Source organism: Vidua macroura, chromosome 3 (assembly GCF_024509145.1).
Source record: "Vidua macroura isolate BioBank_ID:100142 chromosome 3, ASM2450914v1, whole genome shotgun sequence".
Taxonomy (NCBI): Eukaryota; Metazoa; Chordata; class Aves; order Passeriformes; family Viduidae; genus Vidua; species Vidua macroura.
Genome location: NC_071573.1, coordinates 15,468,104 through 15,489,925, shown reverse-complemented (window position 1 = coordinate 15,489,925; position 21,822 = coordinate 15,468,104). Strand labels below are relative to the sequence as shown.

At 40.1% G+C, this 21,822-nt stretch overlaps 2 protein-coding genes across 3 annotated transcripts in view; one reads left to right on the top strand and one right to left on the bottom strand.

Annotated features, from left to right (window-relative positions):
* SCCPDH (saccharopine dehydrogenase (putative)) overlaps positions 1–1,486 on the top strand; it is a 12,975-nt gene extending 11,489 nt beyond the window's left edge. For both annotated transcript variants that reach the window (XR_008436197.1, XM_053972922.1), the window contains one exon: positions 729–1,486. The gene's annotated coding sequence lies outside the window, so the exon portion shown is untranslated. The remainder of the gene's footprint in view (positions 1–728) is intronic.
* On the bottom strand, positions 1,387–21,822 carry LOC128804781 (protein ELYS-like). Its single transcript, XM_053972923.1, has 25 exons — positions 21,725–21,822; positions 20,512–20,638; positions 19,089–19,342; positions 17,426–17,606; positions 16,463–16,670; positions 15,200–15,316; positions 14,417–14,501; positions 12,853–13,003; positions 11,063–11,195; positions 10,795–10,976; positions 10,278–10,339; positions 9,412–9,540; positions 8,124–8,214; positions 7,948–8,037; positions 7,618–7,758; positions 6,747–6,851; positions 6,175–6,268; positions 5,754–5,877; positions 5,589–5,645; positions 4,400–4,546; positions 3,462–3,649; positions 3,141–3,285; positions 2,912–3,043; positions 1,624–1,771; positions 1,387–1,538 (listed from the first exon to the last, which is right to left on the bottom strand). Exons 2-25 carry the CDS (start codon positions 20,630–20,632, stop codon positions 1,387–1,389), a joined length of 3,237 nt encoding a protein of 1,078 aa, XP_053828898.1. The 5' UTR covers positions 20,633–20,638; positions 21,725–21,822.

Here is a 21,822-nt window from a genome sequence, read left to right as displayed (position 1 = left end):
GTTAGAAAGGAGAAGGATGAAGCTAGTTCAATAGTATAGATGGTATTTCATAACAAGAAAAAGGTTATCATTTAGGGAGATGGCAATGATTTCATTCAGGTAGGCAAAGGAAAAAAGATCAGAACCAAGGGGCCATGTCAGGCGTTACTGCCTTGCATGGTAACAATTTGATGGCAGTGACTGGAAATACAGTTTAACACAAACAACTGATAAGCAAAACTGCTGCAGAGAGTCGTCACTGCATCTGACAGAGACTGACATCACTGGCATTGCTTAGTTCTTATTCGTGTGACTGGATTAAGAGTTTGAAGCACAGTTCTTGATTGTAGAAACGCACATCAAACTACACAAAGCTACTTGGCACTTAAATAATGACATGGTTAAGCCACAAATTGCATCTTTAGGGAGCTAAGTACAGATTGAAAAGTCCAGGTTGAACTTTGTTCCATGCAAGAAGAAGTGTATTTCTCAAAGCTGTGGGACAAGGTGACCACTTCAATTAACTGAAAACTAAACTTTCCCTCTGTTCCCATTTTACTGCTTTGAAAAGGACTGTGTATACAATAACTACATGCATGCTAAAAATACCTCACAATTTGAATCCAGGGGTTTCATTTTAAACAAAGCTCACAAGCTTCTGCTTTGATTGGTTGCTACTGACTTTTTAAAATACAAACCTTGACCACACGAGGAGTTTCCAGTACATTCAGCTCTGATGCTCTTGGCAGATTCTTTTGGGAGCTGGAGCGATGCGTATCTGATCTCAGGAGGCTGGATGCCACAAAAGAAGTAGAAGCTCTGCATGGGGACTGCCAGCTCTCATCCTGACCCACGGAGCCGGAAGGAACAGGATGAACTACCAAATCCAGCAACCTGTTAAAATACACATTTCAAACCAGGAACATCAATAAATAAATGAAAAAAAGCATGCTATGATAGTCTCAAATGCTGACAACAGGAACACTCAGTGAACAAGAAATACAGGTGAACACTCACTGCTGGGGTGATACATTAGGCCCACATGGAAGTGACAGGCATTTATTTTTGTTCGTCTGTCAAAGTCTGTACACCAAGAGCTTGGTGGTAGTCAAAGCTTTAGTTTCAGCGGTCTTAAACTTTGTAAGCACATTTCTCATCATGTAAATACATGTATTTGCCTAACTAAAATTATCATAGCAGAAAAATACGTTTCTCCAAATACTCCTTATGATGAATTGTGTCTCAAACATTATATATTTTATGTGCAAAAATGTATTCACATGTATTCACTGTATTCACATGTACCTTCCCACCAAGACACTAACATAATTCAAACAGATTTCTCTCCTCCTTTTTCTGTCTCCCATCAAACACATAGAACAAGGCTAAACTTTGTGAAAAGGCTGCTTACTTCTTATATTCTGAGAAAATGGTTGTCTTGTTTCCTAGCCATGCTTCTTTAAATCTGGATAGTACTTTAGTGATTAAACTTGTTCTTATATGCACATTTCCTGCATTAGCCTGCCTTGTTGCTGTTGATAAAGGCTTTGGCCTTGGGACTGTAAAGCAAGAGAGAAAAGTATCAGCCTTGTGTAATCAAAGTGACGGCCAGCTGCACGTCCTATTTCCCTTCTCTAAAATTACCTTCTCTTAAGACCGATGAAGGCAAACGGTACAGCTTGGCTCTCTCTACTGCCAGCTTCCTTTGAACTGTGGGAAGGATCTTGCCATATTGGTCTAATAGAGAATTTCTGGCTACTGCTCTCTCTCTCAAGCGAGGATCACGATCATTCTGACAAAGGAAACGTGTAAAGCGAGAGTTAACAATTCACCAGAAGATCATTGCACAGAACTCTCTCTGCTCTTTCTAACCTAAATTTGCTCTACAGCTACAGGAGAACAAATCCACTGCACAGAGCCACAGCAAGTTCCACCCAGGAGCACGCACCAATTTCACCTGGTAGTTTTGGATAAGTGCAAGGAAGACTGGAATAAAAGCAGAACATATAGCTCCTAGTTAAAAGGACTCTGGCACTTTGCAGAGCCTTCTTCTTACATACTTCTTAACAACTGCAATTTTCAAATGGCTTATAGAAGAGCAGGCTTTCCCCTGGTTATCATGAAACACAGATGTCTGAGATTACTGAATATTCAGGGCAACTGCAAATTATGTTGGACAAAATGATGGGAAAATTAAAACAAGTTAAGAAAATCTACCTACACACACCTGACTGGAAAACAGTTTTCACATACAGGACTTAAACCTTCCAAGACTACCTTTTAAGTTTGATTTACTGGAAAAATACACTTTCAGAAAAAATAACATATGCATCCCTAAGAGAAGTTCACATAACACAAAATTTGATCTGGATATTTTGATAAACATGGCTTAGAATTTATGTTATAACATTGGTAGCATGAAACTACTGGAATCAGAGAGCTTGCTCTGTAATTTGAGAAAATAAAAAACCCAAAATAACAACTAAACCCCACTACTCATACTAGACCTGTTGAGTGTCCAGACTGCTCTCAGGTAAAACAAGATACAAGACATGACATAAAACATACTCTTCATTCCATAGAAAAAAGTGACACAAATAACTTCCATAGCTAAACCATATATAATAGGGATCTGAAGATCTGAATGAAAAGATGGGATGGTATAAAAGATACTTATTTTTTCCTCAGATACCAACAAACTTTCAGTGGAGTCAACCACTGAACATTTAATTTATAACTTTACATGGGAGTTTGCAGTAGTAAAATTATTTCAGCCACCTTTTAGGTTCAGCTATAACTTGACATGTAGGAACTTATTCCTAGTCTTTCAAAGAATAGTATAAAAGACAAAACAGGATTTTTCTTGAAGGCTACAAAAATGATCAGTCACACTGAAAGAAACTTGCACACTCAGAAGGGCTGCTACCCTTACCGTCGGATTGGCCTTCATGGACTGATTCAGCTGGAGTGCTGGGATGTAGTTGGCACGCTGCAGATGGTGGACTAAGAGGAATTCATGATTCTGAACACCAGATTTGGTCTGTAAAAACTTCTCCAAACACTCCTGTGAGAAATAACACGTTTCAAACATCGATTAAGATTCTGCCTCTTCTCTTGCCAAAGAGACAATTAAGATCTTTTTGTTTCTTCCCCAAACTCACTTTTTCTGTGTCTGTGAAGGGCAGCTTCAGCAAATCCTCCATGAGCCCCATCTCCTGACAGATTTCATACATGTGCTTTAGCAGCTCTTCTATGTTTAACTTCGTGGTGTGTTGCTGCAACAGACCCCAAGCCTCCACCATGCACCTGCAGTTCAAGTTTTGCACATGGAAAGGAATGGGAACACTGAAGCCAAAAAGATGCCCCACAGTGATGGGGCTTTCATTCAAAGCTCAAAGGAAATGGAGGGGAGCCCCATTTGTGTCATCACTTCTCCACATTTCCCCATATCTGAATGCCAAAAGAGTGGGAGATTTCCTTACCTATTGGACAACAACACGGTGAGGAACAGGCGCACTTCACTGCTGCTGGACATCGACGGCTTCATCATCTGCATGTACCTGAGGGCTCGCCTGTGCTCTCCCTGGCACATGAGGGACTGAATTATCCTCATGTGTTGCCATGACACAGTCTTGATTGTAGCTGGATGGAAGAGCAGGGCCAGGGAATTCTGGACAAGTTGAGAGCAGCTTCATTATCACAGATACACATACCCATGGCAACAAACAGTCAAAACTTTCTGCAGCAAGGCTGGACTTGGGTTAGAGAAACTTAGATGTCTAAATGACAAAATACTGGATCCAGGACATATCAGTAAAATTCTTCAGTATTTGCAGGGGAAAAAAAATCAGCCATACAATTGTGAATGTCTTAAAAGGAATGATTCAAGTTTTTTCTAAGTTCACAAAACTCGGTGTACAAACATTCCTTTTTATAAATACATGACTAAATAATAAGTTACTTGACAATCAAATTGATTCTATTGGTATAGTGACAGGTAAAGAACAACCTAAAGCATTAGGAAGAACAGGCTGAATCATCACTCCTGCAGTCTTTTGTCTCAAATGTTCCTGCTACCATCACAGTTTCCATGCTTCAAGTACCCAAGACACTCTTCTAGAAACAGTGCCCAACCAGTCTGCTGAAACAGATATGGCTTTGAAAATTCAGATATGGCTTTGAAAATTCAAATATTAAGCATTATTTATGCTGATTATGCCTTTGTTTTAATCAATTTCTGTCAAAGTAGTTAAAGCAAAATTTCAAATCATAACTTGTTGCTGAAGATGTCAGACCAGTGTTATAAAAAAGCTTCTAATGCTCCAACAGCTCCTAACATCTAAGTAGCAATTTTAAAATAATTTTATTGATTACAGCTCTGCAGTGCAATGTGTGTCTAACTCAACTGTTTCATACTTACTTCATAATCATTGTGATCTAGAAGCCAAAACCCTCGAATCAGCTTAATAAGACCCCAAGGGATAGCAAAAGCAGTTGGAAAGGAAACAAGTAAAGTTTCTGTTTTATTTGGAAAGGAATGCATAATATCCAGCAGCAAGTAAATTGTCTGAGAGTATCTAATTAAGGTGAATAAATTGCTAAGACCAACAACTTGTATCACATTACATTTAGCAAAACAAAGAAATAAGAATATGAAAATAGTAGAAAGCAGAACATCCCAAGGTATTGATCTTGCCATTTCAAGCTATTACAACCCATTATATTAATAGTCAGGTCCTAATCACAAAACTGCATTCTGAATATACTTCCAGAAAGAAACACTTTCAGTAAGGCAATCAGAAAGGCAAATATTGGGTATTTATATACTGCTGTTACAAACCCAGGCTTCTGCTTCTGTCAGTGAAGCTACCAGTTGGACACTCAACACACTTCAACATCCAGTGCTTAATTATTAAAGAAAGCAAGTGCTACAGCTGTTTTGTTTTCCTCATTTCCTGTCTTCACAAAACCAACACAAATTATGGTGCCCTTACAATGCAACTTAGCACTTCCTGAATTGATACTGTGTTTAAAACTGCATGTGGATCCCTCACTCAAAGTGTCATCTTCCCTTTCTGACATCCCATGTTAGGGACATGTCTGAGAAAAGCAGCTTGGGAATACAACCATTTTTAAGCCCTTTGCTCTCCAGGCTCCCATCTCGTTTTAGCTAACAAACAACAAAGTCTGCATGTTCCAGCAGCTTAAAATTAGGCTTCAACCCAATGACTATCCTCAACCCCCTCTTTATTATTCTGTGTGCTCATACTTCTTACACAAATAAAAAGCAAACACTCTTAGCTGGGAAACTAATGATTTTGGCAAAAATCAGCAACTGGAAAATCACTGTTACAAACCATTTTGTTCTGAAGCAGTACATTTCAGGCACTGTCCTAACACACAGTCCTTTGCTACAGAAAGAAGTGCTTTAAAAAATTAAGAACTATTACATTTTGAAAGAAACTAAGCAAGGTTTTTATCTTGAATATTTTAGGGAACCTGCTTTCTTGTATCAGAAAAGAATTTGCACAAACACATAGGTGACAAACAAATAAGAACATTTACGTTCTTATTAAGGAAGGAGTAATAACAGACTCTGGAAAGGATACAATTGCATGTTTGTCACTTTCTTCAATGCTTTCTAGCAAATAGAGATCCAGAAGTGCCTGAAATGGAAGATGAAAAGGTTTTCTAATGCTCCTGTCTTTCACAATCATTGGCTTTAGGGGACTGCTGCTGCTGCTCCTGGGGTTTTCAGTGAACAGAACACTCACATGTAAACTAACAGGTGGGTATTTCCCAGTGCCGCCTTCATCTCTCTGCCACAACTTCTCCACTTCCTCTCCCAACTGGGAAACCATTCCATCAATCATCAAGCAATCAGAATCCCATTTGCCTCTGCAACAAAAGGGAGCAAGGGCTTGCACAGTGTAAAACACACAATCCAGCCTCTCAGTGTCACAGATTTTGGAGTCAGAGGAAAGATGATCCTTAGCTCACAATGAACTTATTAATTAAGGAGGCTGAAGCACAAACCCAAGAGAAGAGTTGCAATGACCTTCTGGGTTCCAGGTTTGCTTTCTTGCTCTGTTATGTGTAATGCCAAGGAGTGCAGACAAAGGGTTTTAACTGCAAAAATAACCACTCTCACAGTCTAACAGTGTCAGCTTTCTAGAGAATTCCTCTAAGTCTTACCTTGATAAACGTTCGAGTTTCTGTCGGTGACCTGCATAGTAGCTCTGAATCAGAGGGTAATTGTAGAAAGGTCTGGACAAATGCATGTGATCATCTACAGGTGGTAAAGAAAAAGCAAGTTAAAGAATAAGACCACATTTTTCAACTAGATCTTTGGACTAGGCAGACAGAAACCACAAAACCTCAAGAAGCCTCCAACTCTCAATGAATCCAATCCTGTTTCTGCCTTCTCTGCTAAAAGAGAACTAAGGCAAAACTACTACTGCTGCAAACTGCAAAACTACAACTACTTGTCTCAAGATCAGTTTCATGTTTGCGGTTCATGCAGCGTTCAGAGCAAGTAAGGTAAGCTCAAGGCTACTCCTAAATAAACAACTCTCAAAGGGAATGATTTTTTGAACATGTGAGCATCTGTAAAATGATTAAAACTGAAAATGGAATTTATAAGGTGTCTGAATTAAGAGCAATTCCAAGGAGTACTTTCACCTCGAGCAATGAATCAAAGGTTCAAAATTTGCAGGTACTGCTTTTACTATCAAAACAAGTGTACTGGTACTACAGGTTCTGTTTACCTAAACCCTCGGGAAGGAGACTGGATCGACAGAACCAGATCACCACTTGTGCATACAAAGAAATGAGGCTGGTTACCATCTGCTTATTTGTCAAGTCTGAAAAACCTGAAAAAAAGGCAAAACATTATTTGAGTATTGTAATTCCATTCATTTTACAAAACTCCCTTTGCAGAACAAAGGGCAAGTATGAACACAGTACAAACCTGTCTTTGTAGTTGTCCTTCTAGATCACTTATGAATTTGAAGGAAAAAACCACCATTCCCCCCTCGCCAAAAAAAACCCCAATCACTACAAAGAAACGGAATCACCAAAGACTAAAATTGAAAAATAAAGCCTAAACTATTAGATATACTCAGGAAGACAACGTTTGTTTTCCATGTAGCAGAGAGTTTTACTTTAGCGAAAGACATTATAGTCCTCTATTTCCCTCAACATGCCAACAACAATTTATAAAATCAGAAGCCAAAAGAACTCAACGCAATTGCTTTACGTGTTACTCCCTTTGGTTTCCTTTCTATTTCCCAGCAATCTGCAGACAACAATCCATTGCTAGCTAACAATTATGAACACTTCTCAGCATTACCACACTCAGCTGCTGCTATTGCCACCCAGGTTCTTACTCAGCTCGGTGCTGAATCAGTGTAGCCTCCCATACCCAGCCTCATGAACTCCACAACAAGCTGCTTCCCTGAACTCAAAGTGGCTTAAACCAAAGTCCCAACTGCTCAGATTTAAGCCTCTCCGCCCAGCTCAACCTGACTCTCTCCCAACCATCCAAAACAACAACAGCTCCTGTCTCCACAGTTACAACCCAAGCATCCTTCCAAATCTTAACCATCAGACCTAAGGCCTAGCAGTGCTTTCACCAACCTTTCTCAGTAAGCTCTCGGGCTTCTGTTAGAAAACAGTTCAGGACTGTGCTGAGGTTGCTCAGAAGCAGCTGGCAGTGCTGAAGGGACTGCAACGTCTGTGGGTCAATGAAGTTGCAGGAGCCGTCAAACAGTGGAACACCTTGTCAAGGAGAAATATTAAATCATCACTCAGCAGAGTAACTGCACACTTCCAAACTTAAACCCTTAAACAACCACAGGAGACTTAAAGAACCTCTTAAAAACCAGCAGCATACACTGGCAGATTACTGAAGAAGACCCTTTACAAAGAATGACTCGAGGTTTCAAAAACCACTACACCACTACTCACATATTTGGTCCAGTTCATCTTTTGTACAGATCACTTTGTTCCACGTCCACTCAAGAACAAACCGTAAATTTACAGCAGAACTTGGCTGCTCTTTAAAAACAGAAAACAAAAAGGACATGAAATCACAATTTCTAACCCAAACTGACACAACATAAAAACAATGGAAGCAGCAGTACCTTCAGAAGTCCAGTGTTTAATGCATCCCGTCAGAAGTTCTAAAGATCCTGTCTGCACAGCAGCTGACAACACTGCTTCTAACTGCTCCTCCTGAACAGAACACACAAAAGCAAATCACAACCTCACATACTTTGCCTCTAAGGCTTACCTTGATAAACACTGGAGATTCTGTTGGTGACCTGTACAGTAGCTCTGAATCAGATACTACCTGAGCTGTTGACAGAAGTGTTTCTTTCTAACTGGATACCCATTCAGACATTAGTTGCAAATGCAACAAATTCCATATTCTTGATTCTTTCTTAATTCTAGCCACAGGCTGGACTGCAGGCAGGAACGCGTGAAGGGGACAGAGCAAACACCACTGTGTTTGCATGGAAACAGTGAAGCTGAGGCCAAGCAGCTCCTGAGACTAGCAAGACATGAAGCAGCTTTGACAGCCAAAACATTAAATTACAATTTGTTAAAGTACCATAAAGAAGCGAAACATTTCAGTTCTAACAGGCTGGAATTTCAGCCTGTTCAATTATTGTATTCTATTGCCATGGCAGTCCTTGAGAAGGATATTGCACAGGCATGCACACACATGGGAAATTATGTAGCAGCTTATTCCAGCTGGTGTTCAGACATTTATTTCAGGTGAAATGATCCTGCATAGACTTTTACATTTTTCTTCTTTTTCCTTGTGTTTTTTCTAAAACATATTCAAAAATATGTTTGCCTTCTAAGTTAAATTATTACATTCAAAGACATTTCTACACATTCTGTCATTTGAAAGCATTTGGGATACTTCCATCTTTTTCTGAAATCTGGTTTCAGACAAGGAAACATGCCAAATACTGCTTAGGGTGGCCAACAAAATTTTGAACCAAGCTTCTTGACCTAATTCTGAAATTTCTCTTTCTAGCATCCAAAAGCAATCCCTGCTCGAACGCATAACAAGTCTCTGAACAATATAGTCACAATTCAGCAAATGCCATCATAAAATTTCTTGCTTTCCCAAGTTACTTCCCAACCAGAGTTGACATCAGAACATCAAATAAGAATGTAAGAGCCTACATCAGGCTTGCAAAATAAGCAGTCTGTGGGCTGGGTCAGCTTTCCAATAGGGTTCTTCCCAGTCAAATTCGGAGTTTGGATCTAAGAATATTATTATTTCTGCTAAATATTGTCAACAGCTGCCTCTCAGAGCAGCTTGCAAGTAAAACTCAGATGGTCATGTCTTGTAGCCTCTATAGCCTTCAGACAAGATGGAAGTATTTCCCCCTAAATTCCCCAGGGTACACTCACCTGACTCAGACTGGATGGCTGGACATCAACCAGTCTTGGAGACAGCAAGCCAGCTACAAGACACCGAGTGTAGCTGTCACGAATGGCTTCACTTATTAAAGGACCAGATTTCTTCAAAAACTTCAGGGTCTGAAACATCAATCAAAACACACAGGTTAAGACAGCATTCAATCAGTAAGGCTCTGCCTTAAAGACAACAGCTAAACTAATGGCTTCAATTTTAAAAGTACCCTGTAGAAGAAAATACCAACCCTTGCAATGCTAAAGAAGTATTTTCCAGCCTGTCTGTCAATACACAGGCCCGGGTATTTTCTCTGACACAAATTACATTCAATAGAAGTTAAATCTAACACACAACTTTAAATAACACATCTGAGCTTGTTTGTTTTGAAGCTGATTCATGTTACCATATTTAGTGAGCTTGAACTTAATTTGAAAGGGTTTGTCAAAAGCTGCGCAGTGGCTCAGAAATTATAATTTGGCCAAGGTTAAGAGAAAAAACTGCATTTCTTCTTAAACAGTTAAATCACTTTTCCCTTTCTCCATGCTGTTCTCCTTTCTCAAGTTCATCACAGCTGCTCAAAACCCTAACTCCACTCTATACAAAGAAGTAAACACTTTCCCCTTCTTCCACCACACTTATCCTTCCTACTACAGCAATGCTGCAATTCCTTTCTAGCCATTCAACCCCTGCTCATGCCTCCCTAAAACAGTGCCATTTGCACAAAACTGGCAGGGGATGACTGCAGCTATGCATGTGTATGGGCAATGTTGAGCATCAAGTGGTCTCTGACACTCAAAGCACTGCAAGAGAAAAGCTAGTAAAGGTTCATCTCTTGACACTCTCAATACAATTAAAAAGTCACCTCTTTCTGGAAGCCGGTGCAAGTCATGTGAACAACTCCCGAGTTGAGCAAGCACGTCACATCTGCAGAAACAAGGAACATTTGATAGGCCTTGTTACCTCATCTCCAGTTTATGCTTTTTAAATAGTGCTGTCTGCAAAGACAAACCTCCAGCACCCCTTTCCTTCATCACATCACTTACACACTTCCCATAAAAACTGCTTACCCTCTGTCTGCAGAAACTTGAGTACTATCCAGGTGCCTCAGCTCAAAGGCATTTCATTTTGTGACCATCACCCCTTCCCAGGCTATGTTACAGAAGCCCCAAAACCCAAAACTCAGCAGTCTGTCAGATATGTTTCACAAGACTAAGTACCTTGTCAGGACAAGGTACAATCAGGTTGGAGAAGATTTGCGGGCCTTTTTTTGGTTTGGTTTTTGTGTGACAAACAATGAACAAGAAAGAGAACCACCAAAGTGGCATTTGACCTCCAGTGAAGCTTGTCACTATTCAAATGAAAAGCAGTGAAATACCTACCAAAATTATAGGTGCTTGGATTAAAAAACTGTTCAGGTGGTGGGTAAGAAGGAGGAACCCCCCGACTCAGACTACGCTCGTGTACCAGAATATCCAAAATGAGGTTTGGAGAAGTCATGCTTATTACAGGATCCAGTGACCACAGTGCAAAATAGGGGCAATCATGAAGGAATTCTTCTGGCCTTAAAGAGAACAAGTGCATAAGCTCAACAGCAATTCTTAAATTAGCCTTCTGTAGGGCTATTGAAACCACTTAATTAAAACCCACCTCAATGAGTCTGGCATTTGAGCATAATACCAGCGATTGATGTCAAACACACCCAAGTAAGTAGATGGTTTTCCCTGACCATAGGTATTCACTTGCCAACTGAAGATCGATACACTGGTGTCAGGAGAGATTACTGTCAAAGACAAGACATTGTTTCTTGATGTAGAAAATATGAGATATCTGCTGTTATTTCACTCATGAAACACAACACTTTACTAGGAATGATAAAAAAAATTATAAAATAGCAACCATCTCTACAATAGGCTTCAGTCATACTGCCTCTTTTTCTTATTCAAATTATATTTGTTTTAAACAAAATCAAATACACAACTATTAATTAAGTTTTGCATGCTGGATGAATAATTTGGTGGAAAAATATGCTAGAACTCATAGATTGCTATTTTTAGAAAGCATACTTGTATTTATCTTACACAGTTGTATCCTCAGCTAGCATGATTGATTTCAGTGTGTGACTAAACAGGAAGTTTAAAGAGTCAAAGTAAAAGAATTAAATTATCAGACTAAATAAATAATATAATACTTAAAAGTACAAACAGGACATAGTAATAAAGATTTTAACATAAAACATTCCCAGTCTTCTATTTCACTTCCCTCTGTAATTGGAATGTTTTGTGTTCTCTGGGGAAAATGCATTCTCTAGGTGTAAAACAAAGTATGTGAATGACATTTAGTCTAATAGAGCAAGAAACAAGAGAAGACAGTATGTTTGGGAAAATGCTTCTCTGTTCTCTCTTCAATTCATCACTAGGGATTCTCACACACTTTGCTAGGCCTCATTGTGAACTTCTGTGCCATTTCAATTTTGTCAGCTTCTGAAACTGCCTTAGCGTATACAATTACCTTCAGAACTGAGAAGACAACTTCAATGCTAGCCTCAACACACATCCAGCAGAAGCTCATGTGTGCCAAGAACTTAACTTGAGCAGATTCTGAATAAAATCTAATTAGAAACCATCAAAAAACTAACAGGTATTTCTCCATGCCTCATACTTGATAATAACAAGACAGAAAAGGTTTTTCTTGTTATTTTGGGGATTTGGAGTTTTTTAATGTGGTGGAGTGGCTCGTATTCATCCAGCTGTCATGTAGGACACCTTGGTACTTTTTACCAGGCACATTTCCAGCCACTTTTCCCCAAGCCTGTAGCACTGCAAGAGGTGTTTGAACCTCCTACAACTGGCCTTGGTCCATCGATCCAGCCTGTGCAGATCCCTCTGCACAGCCTTCCTACCGTCCAGCAGATCAACATTCTTGTCCAAGATGGTATTGTCCCAAACTTACTGAGGGTGCACTCAATCCCCTCATTCAGATCATTGATGAAGATATTTCATAGGACTGGGCCCTAGGGGGGAACTCTAAGCCCTGGGGAACTAGATTCACTGGATGCACACTGGATGCAGCCAGAGGTTTGAGCAGGATAAAAAAATCAGGTAAGACTCCTAAATAGACTAAGCAATAGAATGAACTTACTGTTCAATGCAGACAACTGGCAGAACAAACTGACTGTCCAGCCTTATATAGATGACCCCATTTGCTGCTCTAGCATCCCAGCAAACATAAAATAAAACCTACTTTTTCCCTTAAAGAATGATGTTCAAAGGGGTAAGAAGTCTCACATAACTTAAGCACACAGGTTTTTTTAATAAGCCCAACAAGGTCAGCTAGATGAATATTTAAGACTTTAAGACTGTGGGTATAGAACAGCACTCATTACTTAGATTTCCAAACCATGTAGTTCAGAATAACCAAGCAGGGACAGCAGAACAAACCTTCATTAACGCCATCCTCTCTGTCAGCATGGTTGTGAAATTTTTCTATGGTCTGACAGCTGAGGAATTTAGTATTGCTGGTCTGTCCTCTCAAGGGAAAGATTCCACCAGAGAGATCTAAACTGAAGAGTTTGACACAGTATGTAAAACCCTGGGGGAAAAAATGAAAAAGAGAGGAAAGATATTTTTGAAATAACAACATACATTATACCTAAACATGAATTAATGCAAATATCTGATTAATATGCTTATTTCACTGTATGTTTCCCATCAATAGGAATTACATCTGACATGCACGAGAATTAAGTGTCAAGTCCTAATGGGCAAGTTTGGCTCTACAGGCTTTTGCACCTTTTCAAAATTTAGCATTTCCCTAACATTAGTCTAGATCTAAACATGTGTTGCAGAATTCCTTGCATCATCAAAGTGCCTTTACAAACCTGAACATATACTTAGAAAGAGACATCTAAAACAATGAAACACATCTTCACACAAAGCCTTTGCTCTATGTTTTGATTACAGAACCTGACACTACAGGAGCTGAAGGTCTGTCAGGAGACATTTTTGATACACACACATCAGTGAAGGGAACACTCATCTCTCTAGTAACAATGAGAACTTCCTAGAGATTTTAAGCCTTCTTTCAAACCACATGAGCTCTTATCAGGGAAATATCCCTCAATTCCTTATGGAGAGGACATGGGATGAATATGGACAATGTGTTTAAGATCCCAAATTACTACAGAGCAAGCAAACTGCTTTGAGACACACAGAAATAAATATACAGGAAGGATGGCCCTGAACCTCTGCCACCACCATTTTCTAAGGAAGCATTAAGTGAAATACTGTCTTTTCAGTACAACTTTCATTTAACCTGTCTACCACACAACATGTGAATGTGTGTGTATTGTGGACAAATAGCAGCTCTACAATAAAAAAGCCCAACAAAACACCAAACTAAAAAAAACCCAGCAAAACTACTTCCAAACAAAACTTTCAGAGATCTAAAATGAACTGGCATGAAACAACACATTCTCATTCTATACATTTAATTCATCTAATCTGAGAAGAGATAAGCTTTCTCTTAATGGTTCCAGGAAATGCTATAAATAAATATGAAAGGTGTCTAAAATAAATGAATAGATTAAAAAGTTCTTCATTACTGAAAAGAAAAAATGGCAACATTTGTCCTGAAACATGCACATTCTATTCTATTTTATTCAGCAATTTTGGAAATAACAGATACACATGCACTGTAGTTAAGAAAAATCAAAACCGTCTCTTTGAAAAACTAACATGAAGCCTAAGCAAAGAATCTCATCTTATAAAATGACTAAAGATAAAATTAATTTTAATAAAAGATGAGGATCTGAATGAGATCTGATGAGATGTCCACCATATCAAAGAACAGTTCCATAAGATATAGTATTATAGTTCCATAAACTCATCAGACATTCATTTTAATGACTAGAAATTTCAGTTTTCATTCATATACAAAGAGCCAACTTAACTGATACTCAGGGAAACTTTATCTTTTCATCTCTCACATACAGGCCTGTCTTACCTCATACATGACTTGTCCTGATGCCAGACATTTCCTGTCACCAAAGGCTAACTGCAAGAGATGTAAATTTACAGCATTCCCTTCACTGAAAAAGGTATAAATAAGGAGATTTGATTACAAAGCTGCTTTACAATCCTCATTATCATTTTATTAGATCTAGGCTGAAACTAACTTGAGAGCATGCTCTTGCTGAAAAGAAAAACACTGCTTCCCAAAACATGGTAATTGGTCACACTTAGCCAGTAAATCATAAAGGAGGAAATTTTGACATGAACAGCTTCAGGGGCAAATGCTAACTATACCACTGGAAAGCTTTAATATGCAGTATGGACCTAAAATTGTCAAAAATAGCTTTTCACAGTAAAACATACTCCATGAAAACTGCTTTTAAGTCAAGCTCAAGAAGATTGCCATTCTATGAACAACTGGGCTGACTAAGTAGCTTGCTGATGCTGAGAGAGAGAGAGAGAGAGGTATGTTTGTCCCCTTCCCATCTATGTTCCAGTCCCTCTCCTGCATGCAGTGCACCCTTCTACACTCTAACTTATTCCTTATCCCAGCTGGAAACCACTGACTTGTTTGCTAAACACTGCTCCTTTTCTGCCAGAGAAGCTGAACTGGCACACAAGGACTCCAAAGAATTCTGAAGCTCTCATGAAGCAACCAGCAGTACCATCACCATCCTCTTTTAGGTACAACTCTATGTGAACAAATATTAAAAAAAAAAAAAAAAAAAAAAAAAAAAAAAAGCTAAATCAGTTGCTTATTGCAATTTTTATTCACCTTTGTTGTGTAGACTGAACAGCCCATAAGTAGCAACAGTTTTGAAGATCATTCTCAGGTTCTTGAAAAGTAAGAGCACAGACAGGAATCCTTCTTCCTCCAAGCTGAGTGTAGTGCCTACAGGTTTGAAAAAAAAGTAGAAAAGACAAATAATTGAGTCAAGCAAGTGACTACCTTTTATGCAGCAATAAAGGTGAGGAGATTTCTGTCCATCAAAGCAAAAACCTCTATTTATGTCCTCCTCTGCCTGAGAAGAAGGAACAGAAATGATTAGTTCATCTGCTAAGGAAAACACTAGTTCTACTGTTGAAGCCTACTTCAATATTGAACTTAAAATGCAGTAAATCTGAACATATTTTAAACAACACCAAACACAAGGAGCTTCTCATTTCTTTATTTGGACATTGAAACAAACTTTTTCTTTCAGACTTCTGAACCTTAGTTGTACCTTCACAATCTTTTCCTGACACCTGATTATGCCTCCACTATTTATTTATGCATCAGTAATTATGGTAACTGCAGATTTGCTAAAGTAAACACCTATGTGAATTTCACCATGTATTTAAAGTGACACTGCTCTTCAGCAGATTTTAAATAATTTCTTAATTTTACATTTTATTTGTAAATTTATATGCTTATTATTCTCATCTCCAAGGCTTCCAAGGAAAAATTGGTTCATGTAAATCAATGTCTTGGAATGGGTCAGTCCCTTACTTGCATCAAGGCTGAAATGTAGGAAAGACTATACTTACAGACATAGATCAGCTATTGAATTATCATGTCTCACTAGTTTCATCCTGGTCCCTTAAAAAAATATAATCAGCACAATCACATTATTTATATACTGAAGCCTTTCAGTGTATGCCCTCATTGCAGTAACTGGTTCTGAAAAATAATTTCTAAAACCTGTCTCATGGAAAACCACACATTGCCTTGTTTCACTGAATACAACTGGACAGAACAAACTGACTTAAAAAAACAGATCTCTCACATCCCTACTGTCTGACATGACCCAGTACTTTCCACAAGACCTCTATGCACAAGCCTGGTAAGAAATCAATTGCACTCCACTGCAGAGAAGGTGCTGCACTTAAACCATGTATGAGTTAACAGTCACTTCAGAAGAGGATTTCTGAACACTCCAAGGTTATACCCAACATCCCACACACAGAAAAGAGGCTCTTGAAATTAATATATTTCCTGAAGCAGAAAAACTGAGACCCCTGTGCCTCCAAGCATGGCCAAGTGGAAGTGACTACTTACGCCCTCTTCAAAGTTTTCATGCTCCCCAGTGACAAGTAGCCATCAGAAAAACCCACAACGAGCTGGTTGCTTCTGCTTATGTAGCACAGGGTTGATACTGCTGTTCCTGAAGGACTTCGTAATTGAAAACAGAGATGCCTCCCTTCCCTGGTCACAGCTTCTCTTCTTTGTGGAACTTCAGCAGGAATTCTAGTGACAACTTCTAGATCTACAAACATAAAAACAGGGAAGAAATTAACGCATTTTGCCACTTCAGCTGCATTTTAAACTCATGTGATTATACAACATGTATAATCTAATTTTTGCAGCACCTTTTTGGCTAGTCCTGTTTCTGCACCCATTCAGAGAACAGAAGGACTCTCCATTGGGACAGGTATTCTCACTCCTACTTCAAAATTGGGTACAAATGGAACCATTGTAGACAAATTCCTTTATTGGGCCTCATGAGGAAGCTACTTCAAGGGACACGAACTCCTGAAGCCACTCTTACAACACCCAAAACAGTGTATGCAATCTGAAAACACAAATTGCAGGATTCATTCACCCAAATGCAGGGTTTTTGATAAGCCAGATTTATTTTAAAACACAAGCCTAAAGCCTGACCCAAGTCATTCATGGAAACAGGAGAACACTCCCAAGGAATTTGGTACTTCTGACACAACTTCCCATCCCACAGTTGCACTGACTCAAATGGAAAAATTCCTACCTCCCATTGGCAAGAATCACAGGGACAAAGGGATGTGGGCAGCAAGAGGCCTTCTTAACATCAGGAGGAGTATTAAGCCACTCCCATTTTTTGACCAGTTCAGAACCATACCATGTCAAACTGCTGCCTGCAGTCAGCAGTCGGCAATGTCAGGAGTCAGTCAGCACGTGCTGGGCTCTGCATTGCCATACAAGCTGGGTTTTGAAAAGAAACACATTTTCTTACTTCTAAATTCAAGTTTAAAAACTGCAGCTTACCTGATGCTTCTACTTCATTCTGACTGCAAGATAAATCATCCAAACAAAGGTCAACCAGAAGGACGTGGCCAACATCTGTGGCCACCGCTGCCACTCCAAAGAGCCATCGCAGACTCTGATGCAGGTGCCGCGTGCTCACGCTGGCTCCGCCGTCGTTGCTGATGGGTTCGATGGCAGTCACCTGCAGGGAACTGCAGGTTAAGATCAAAGCTCTTTGACAGGCTCAAGAGCAATCCTCAGGAGGAAAGCCAGCATTAGCACATCAGAAACAAGAACCAAAAAACAGGATAAGATTTCCACGGGAATGAAACAATACCAGAAAGGATTGGAGGGGGGTGCTAGCTTACTAAAATCTATGCTGGCCTTCACTTTGACTGATAATATCCAACAAAAATTTTAAATGCACACTAGCACTCTTACAGATGGTAAGGAAAACTGTAAAAGGCAGCCTAAACCAACAGCAAGAGACCAAACAAGAACTTGCTCAGCCTGAGGCAGGAGCTCTCTCTGCTCCCTGATAGGCCAAGCACTCCCCATGACCTCAGCACGAGGTGAACAGACCCTTCAGCACCCACACCACACCCAGCACAATACTGACTGCTCTAGCAGAGACACAAACACACCAGGGCTCCTGCACTAGAAGAGGGGCTATCTTCCAGCCTCTTACAAATGCAGCACCATGAAAGCACACATCAGCTGTACATCAACAGCAAAGGTTTGTCTGAAATAAAGAACTGACCATCACAAGTTAGTCTTTTTATGTAGCTTTTTTACCCCCAGAAGTGCGGGAAAATATCCAAACTTATGGGCCCCCTGAGGTTTTCTTCTGTGCCATATCAAGCACTTGCTTGTGACTGCGCTGCCTGGCCACCTGCTATACCATCCACCTTTCACCTTGAACACAAGAAATCCAAGCTTACAGCTACCTCTAGTAAATTCAGGTAATTTTATTTTCTTTCAGAATGTCTATTATTCAAATTAAATTTTTCATCTTTACTGCTGCTCAGAGGACTAACAAGAATACTTTGATTATTCAAATTCTCGTGCTTTGAGTCTTAGTGACTGTGATGAGGAAATGCAGAACACATCTTGCTACACAATTAGGCATGGTTCAAGGGTTGCTGTTTCTAACTTTTTTCTTTTAAGATATTTTTTTTCATTGTACAACTGAATTCAAATGAATCTTTATTAGCTCTGCATAGAGTCTTCTAACAATGTTCCATGTAGAAGCTCCTGAAATATTTTTCCATTATAATATGCACTGCTTTTTCCTATTCTCCTAGTGTACTGCCAGCTAATTCTGAGGAAGAACAAAGAAAAGTTTTCTCACTGAATCTGAATGCTGCCCTTCTGCCTCATACAAACCAGGAAAATTTGGGAAAATACCATGCGGCAGTCCTGAAACATGCAATCACTATAAACCCACATGGAAAAATAATACTGGAAACATGGTGCTCCTTTAAGCCTTAAAACAAAAATTACAGAAATGCAGAAAAGGTTGTTGAGATAAAGGCTCTCTTGGCTGGGTAATCTGAACTGACAATATGTTAATACAATTCAGAAAACATACCACCTTCAAAGAGATGTTCCAAAGCTTCTCCTGAAACAAGATTATGCAGCACCAATCAACACAAAATCTTCATTTCCCCAAAAAGATACATACCCTTCCTGAAAGAGCAACTGCTTTAACCACTCTTGAGATCCCAAGGTCATACAGACAGAGAACACTTCCCTCTGCTTCCTCCAACCCAACCAGGAGTCCAGTCCTCTTCTGCCAAGAAAACTCCTTCACCACGCGAACGGTGGGAGGCTGCTCGTTCACTCCGCTGAAGCGATACGCAGAGAGCCGCTCTCCGGTCACTGAGTTCACCACCTCCAGCTGGGGGCCACACGCCAGCCACGCCAGGCCACTCCTGCCTGCAGGGCAAAAGAAACACCACTCAACAAATGCCCAGCAGAAGAACTGAAACAACAGCAATGGCACTGCCAAAGGGCCTTTCCCTCAAATGCACTTAAGGGAAGAAGGCCAACCTGCCTACACCTGGACAATTATTTTAGATCACCCACTGCAATCCTCAACCAGCACTTCTTAAAATTAATAACCCCATTCTTTTGCATTTGTACTTGTCATTCCTGCACTCAAGAACCTCGACTGTTTGGGATAAAGATTACAATAGACTGAGCTCTAGTCTGTACATCATACTTGGCCTGGCTTTGCTAAAAAAACACCTAAATATGTACAGGAATACAAGTCTCAAAGCATACTTCAAATACAGCCCATCTAAAACAATTCATTTCCAGTTAAGAATTTTGCTTGACACATCACTACTCTGGGCAGGGATCTGGACAGGAAATTATTTTAAAATGGGCACTGCATGCTTAATTCCAACTTTTACATGTGCTGATCCCAGAAAAATTTTAACAAGTGTTGTTTCACTCAAGAGTTTAACACTTGCTCCTTTTCTGAAGAACTTCAAGCTCAAAGGAAGGATGAGCTCCATTACTGCAAGTACTGCCAGGTAAATAAGATTCTACCTGGTCTTAACAGAAACCCAGACATCCAAACAGGCTTCCAGCTCTACCTTCAGATCACCTAGAAAGTCAACTGCTTAATCTGCTTAGCTGTCGTCAGCAACTCTCACGGGGTCCTCATCTGCATCCTATTAAATACCTTGGAAATACACAGGCAGCACTTAACAGAGCTGTCCCTCTTTCCACTTTTTATTTAGACTAGTGAAGAAAAAGGAGCATATTGTGTCTCTGTAACTATTTCTGCATGAGATGCTATGATGGACGTAGAGCTTGAGCTGGTAAAAAGAATACATCCCGAAACAACACTGTTCCTTCCTTGAAAATTGCCTTCTATTTCATTCAAAACTGAGGAGGGCATGGCCAGCTATATTATTTAAATAGCGCATGATTCTAGCAGGCTGTTCCACTTTCAATGCTTCTAATTGTTAAAATATCCTGTTAGCACTATCAGAACCTGATGCATTTCACTTCACAGAACCAACCTGATGCCATGAGCCTGTGCTTCAGGCAATAACAACTTCATACCAAATCCAAATTTAAAGGAAAATGCTCACCTCCAGAAAACTTCCCACACAGTGCAGAGTCTAGGGTGATCTCATCTTCCCCAAGTGCCTCAACAGTCACCTCTGGAAACTGCAGCAGACTGCTCGTTACCTGAGCCGTTAGGTCTCGCATTCTTCACTGGAAGTAAAGAAAACAAGGTAAAGAGATTCATGTCAGCCATAAATATCTTTGAGACTGACCCAAGCTTCATCAGTATGCAGTGACAAATCTCCCATAAATCATTTGTAGCTCTTTTTTGCTCAAAAGAAATGGCACTTAGGACAGTTTTTCATCTCACATCAGAGCAAAAGGAGAATCTTGAGCTTTTCCAATGCCTACAAGATCACCAACAAAAAGGGACACAGAGGGACCAACAAGATAAATAACATGGAAGAGAACAACACATCAAGTTTAAGTCTACTCATATACGTAGGTTATCAAGATTTGATCTCATATTTTAAAAACTTTGTGCTTGCCAGGAAGCATAAACCTACAGCAGAAGATAAGTAGAATTTCAGCACTCTATCCCCACTTTATCCCACTTAGCCGCCAACAGCTAAGATTCTGTATTAGATGCAGACCAAAGGTTTGATTTTCCTTTAAGTGAGAAAACCAACACGGATCAGAATTGGACATTAGGGCAAATTTACCCAGCTGTCTGCTGTGGCTCTTGCCTGACACGACTCTGGTTTCATTCTAGTGTTGCAGCCTGTCTAACCTGGCTAAAGAAGCAAAAGTTCTGAAAGTCCGTGCTGAGTCAATGCTTGCCTCTACATTGCTTCCTTTACCTGGACAAACAGACATAGGTGCCAAGGGGCTCAGTACAGAACACAGCACTGAGGTATTTCACTGCTTCCCCCCCCCCCCCCCCCCCCCAGCTCAAGTTCTAGAATCTTGGCTTTATAACAGAATTCTAGAATGGCCTTCTGGAACCACTGGCAGTCATCTCATCCAACTGCCCTGCTGCTCAAGCCACCACCTAGAGCAGGCTGCCCAAGGCTGGATGCAGGTGGATTTGGAACATTTAATTCTCCAACAGGTTTTTATAACCAGCAACATGGCAAGATCAACTGCAGAAACACCTGCAACCCCAGCAACAGGGCCTGGTGTTCAGTGACTCTCTCCTGTCAATTTAAGGATTCTGTTCTCTCCACCACACCAGCAAACCAGCATCACACCAGGAAAGACCTGTCACCGCTGCTTCTCCAAAACTATATGTGACACCTTAATTCCCAGAGGAGCCAGTCAGGCAATCCTTGGCTGTCGGGCAGCACGGCCTCCGGCACAAACGCCGCAGCCCGGCTAAGCAGCAGCCATGTTGC

Excerpts from the sequence above, each read along its gene's own strand:
- LOC128804781 (XM_053972923.1), bottom strand. The coding sequence starts at position 20,632 with ATGCGAGACCTAACGGCTCAGGTAACGAGCAGTCTGCTGCAGTTTCCA. Across the intron at positions 10,977-11,062 it reads CAAATGCCAGACTCATTGAG|GCCAGAAGAATTCCTTCATG; the intron begins GTGGGTTTTAAT and ends GTTCTCTTTAAG. Across the intron at positions 7,759-7,947 it reads AGATGAACTGGACCAAATAT|GTGTTCCACTGTTTGACGGC; the intron begins GTGAGTAGTGGT and ends CTCCTTGACAAG.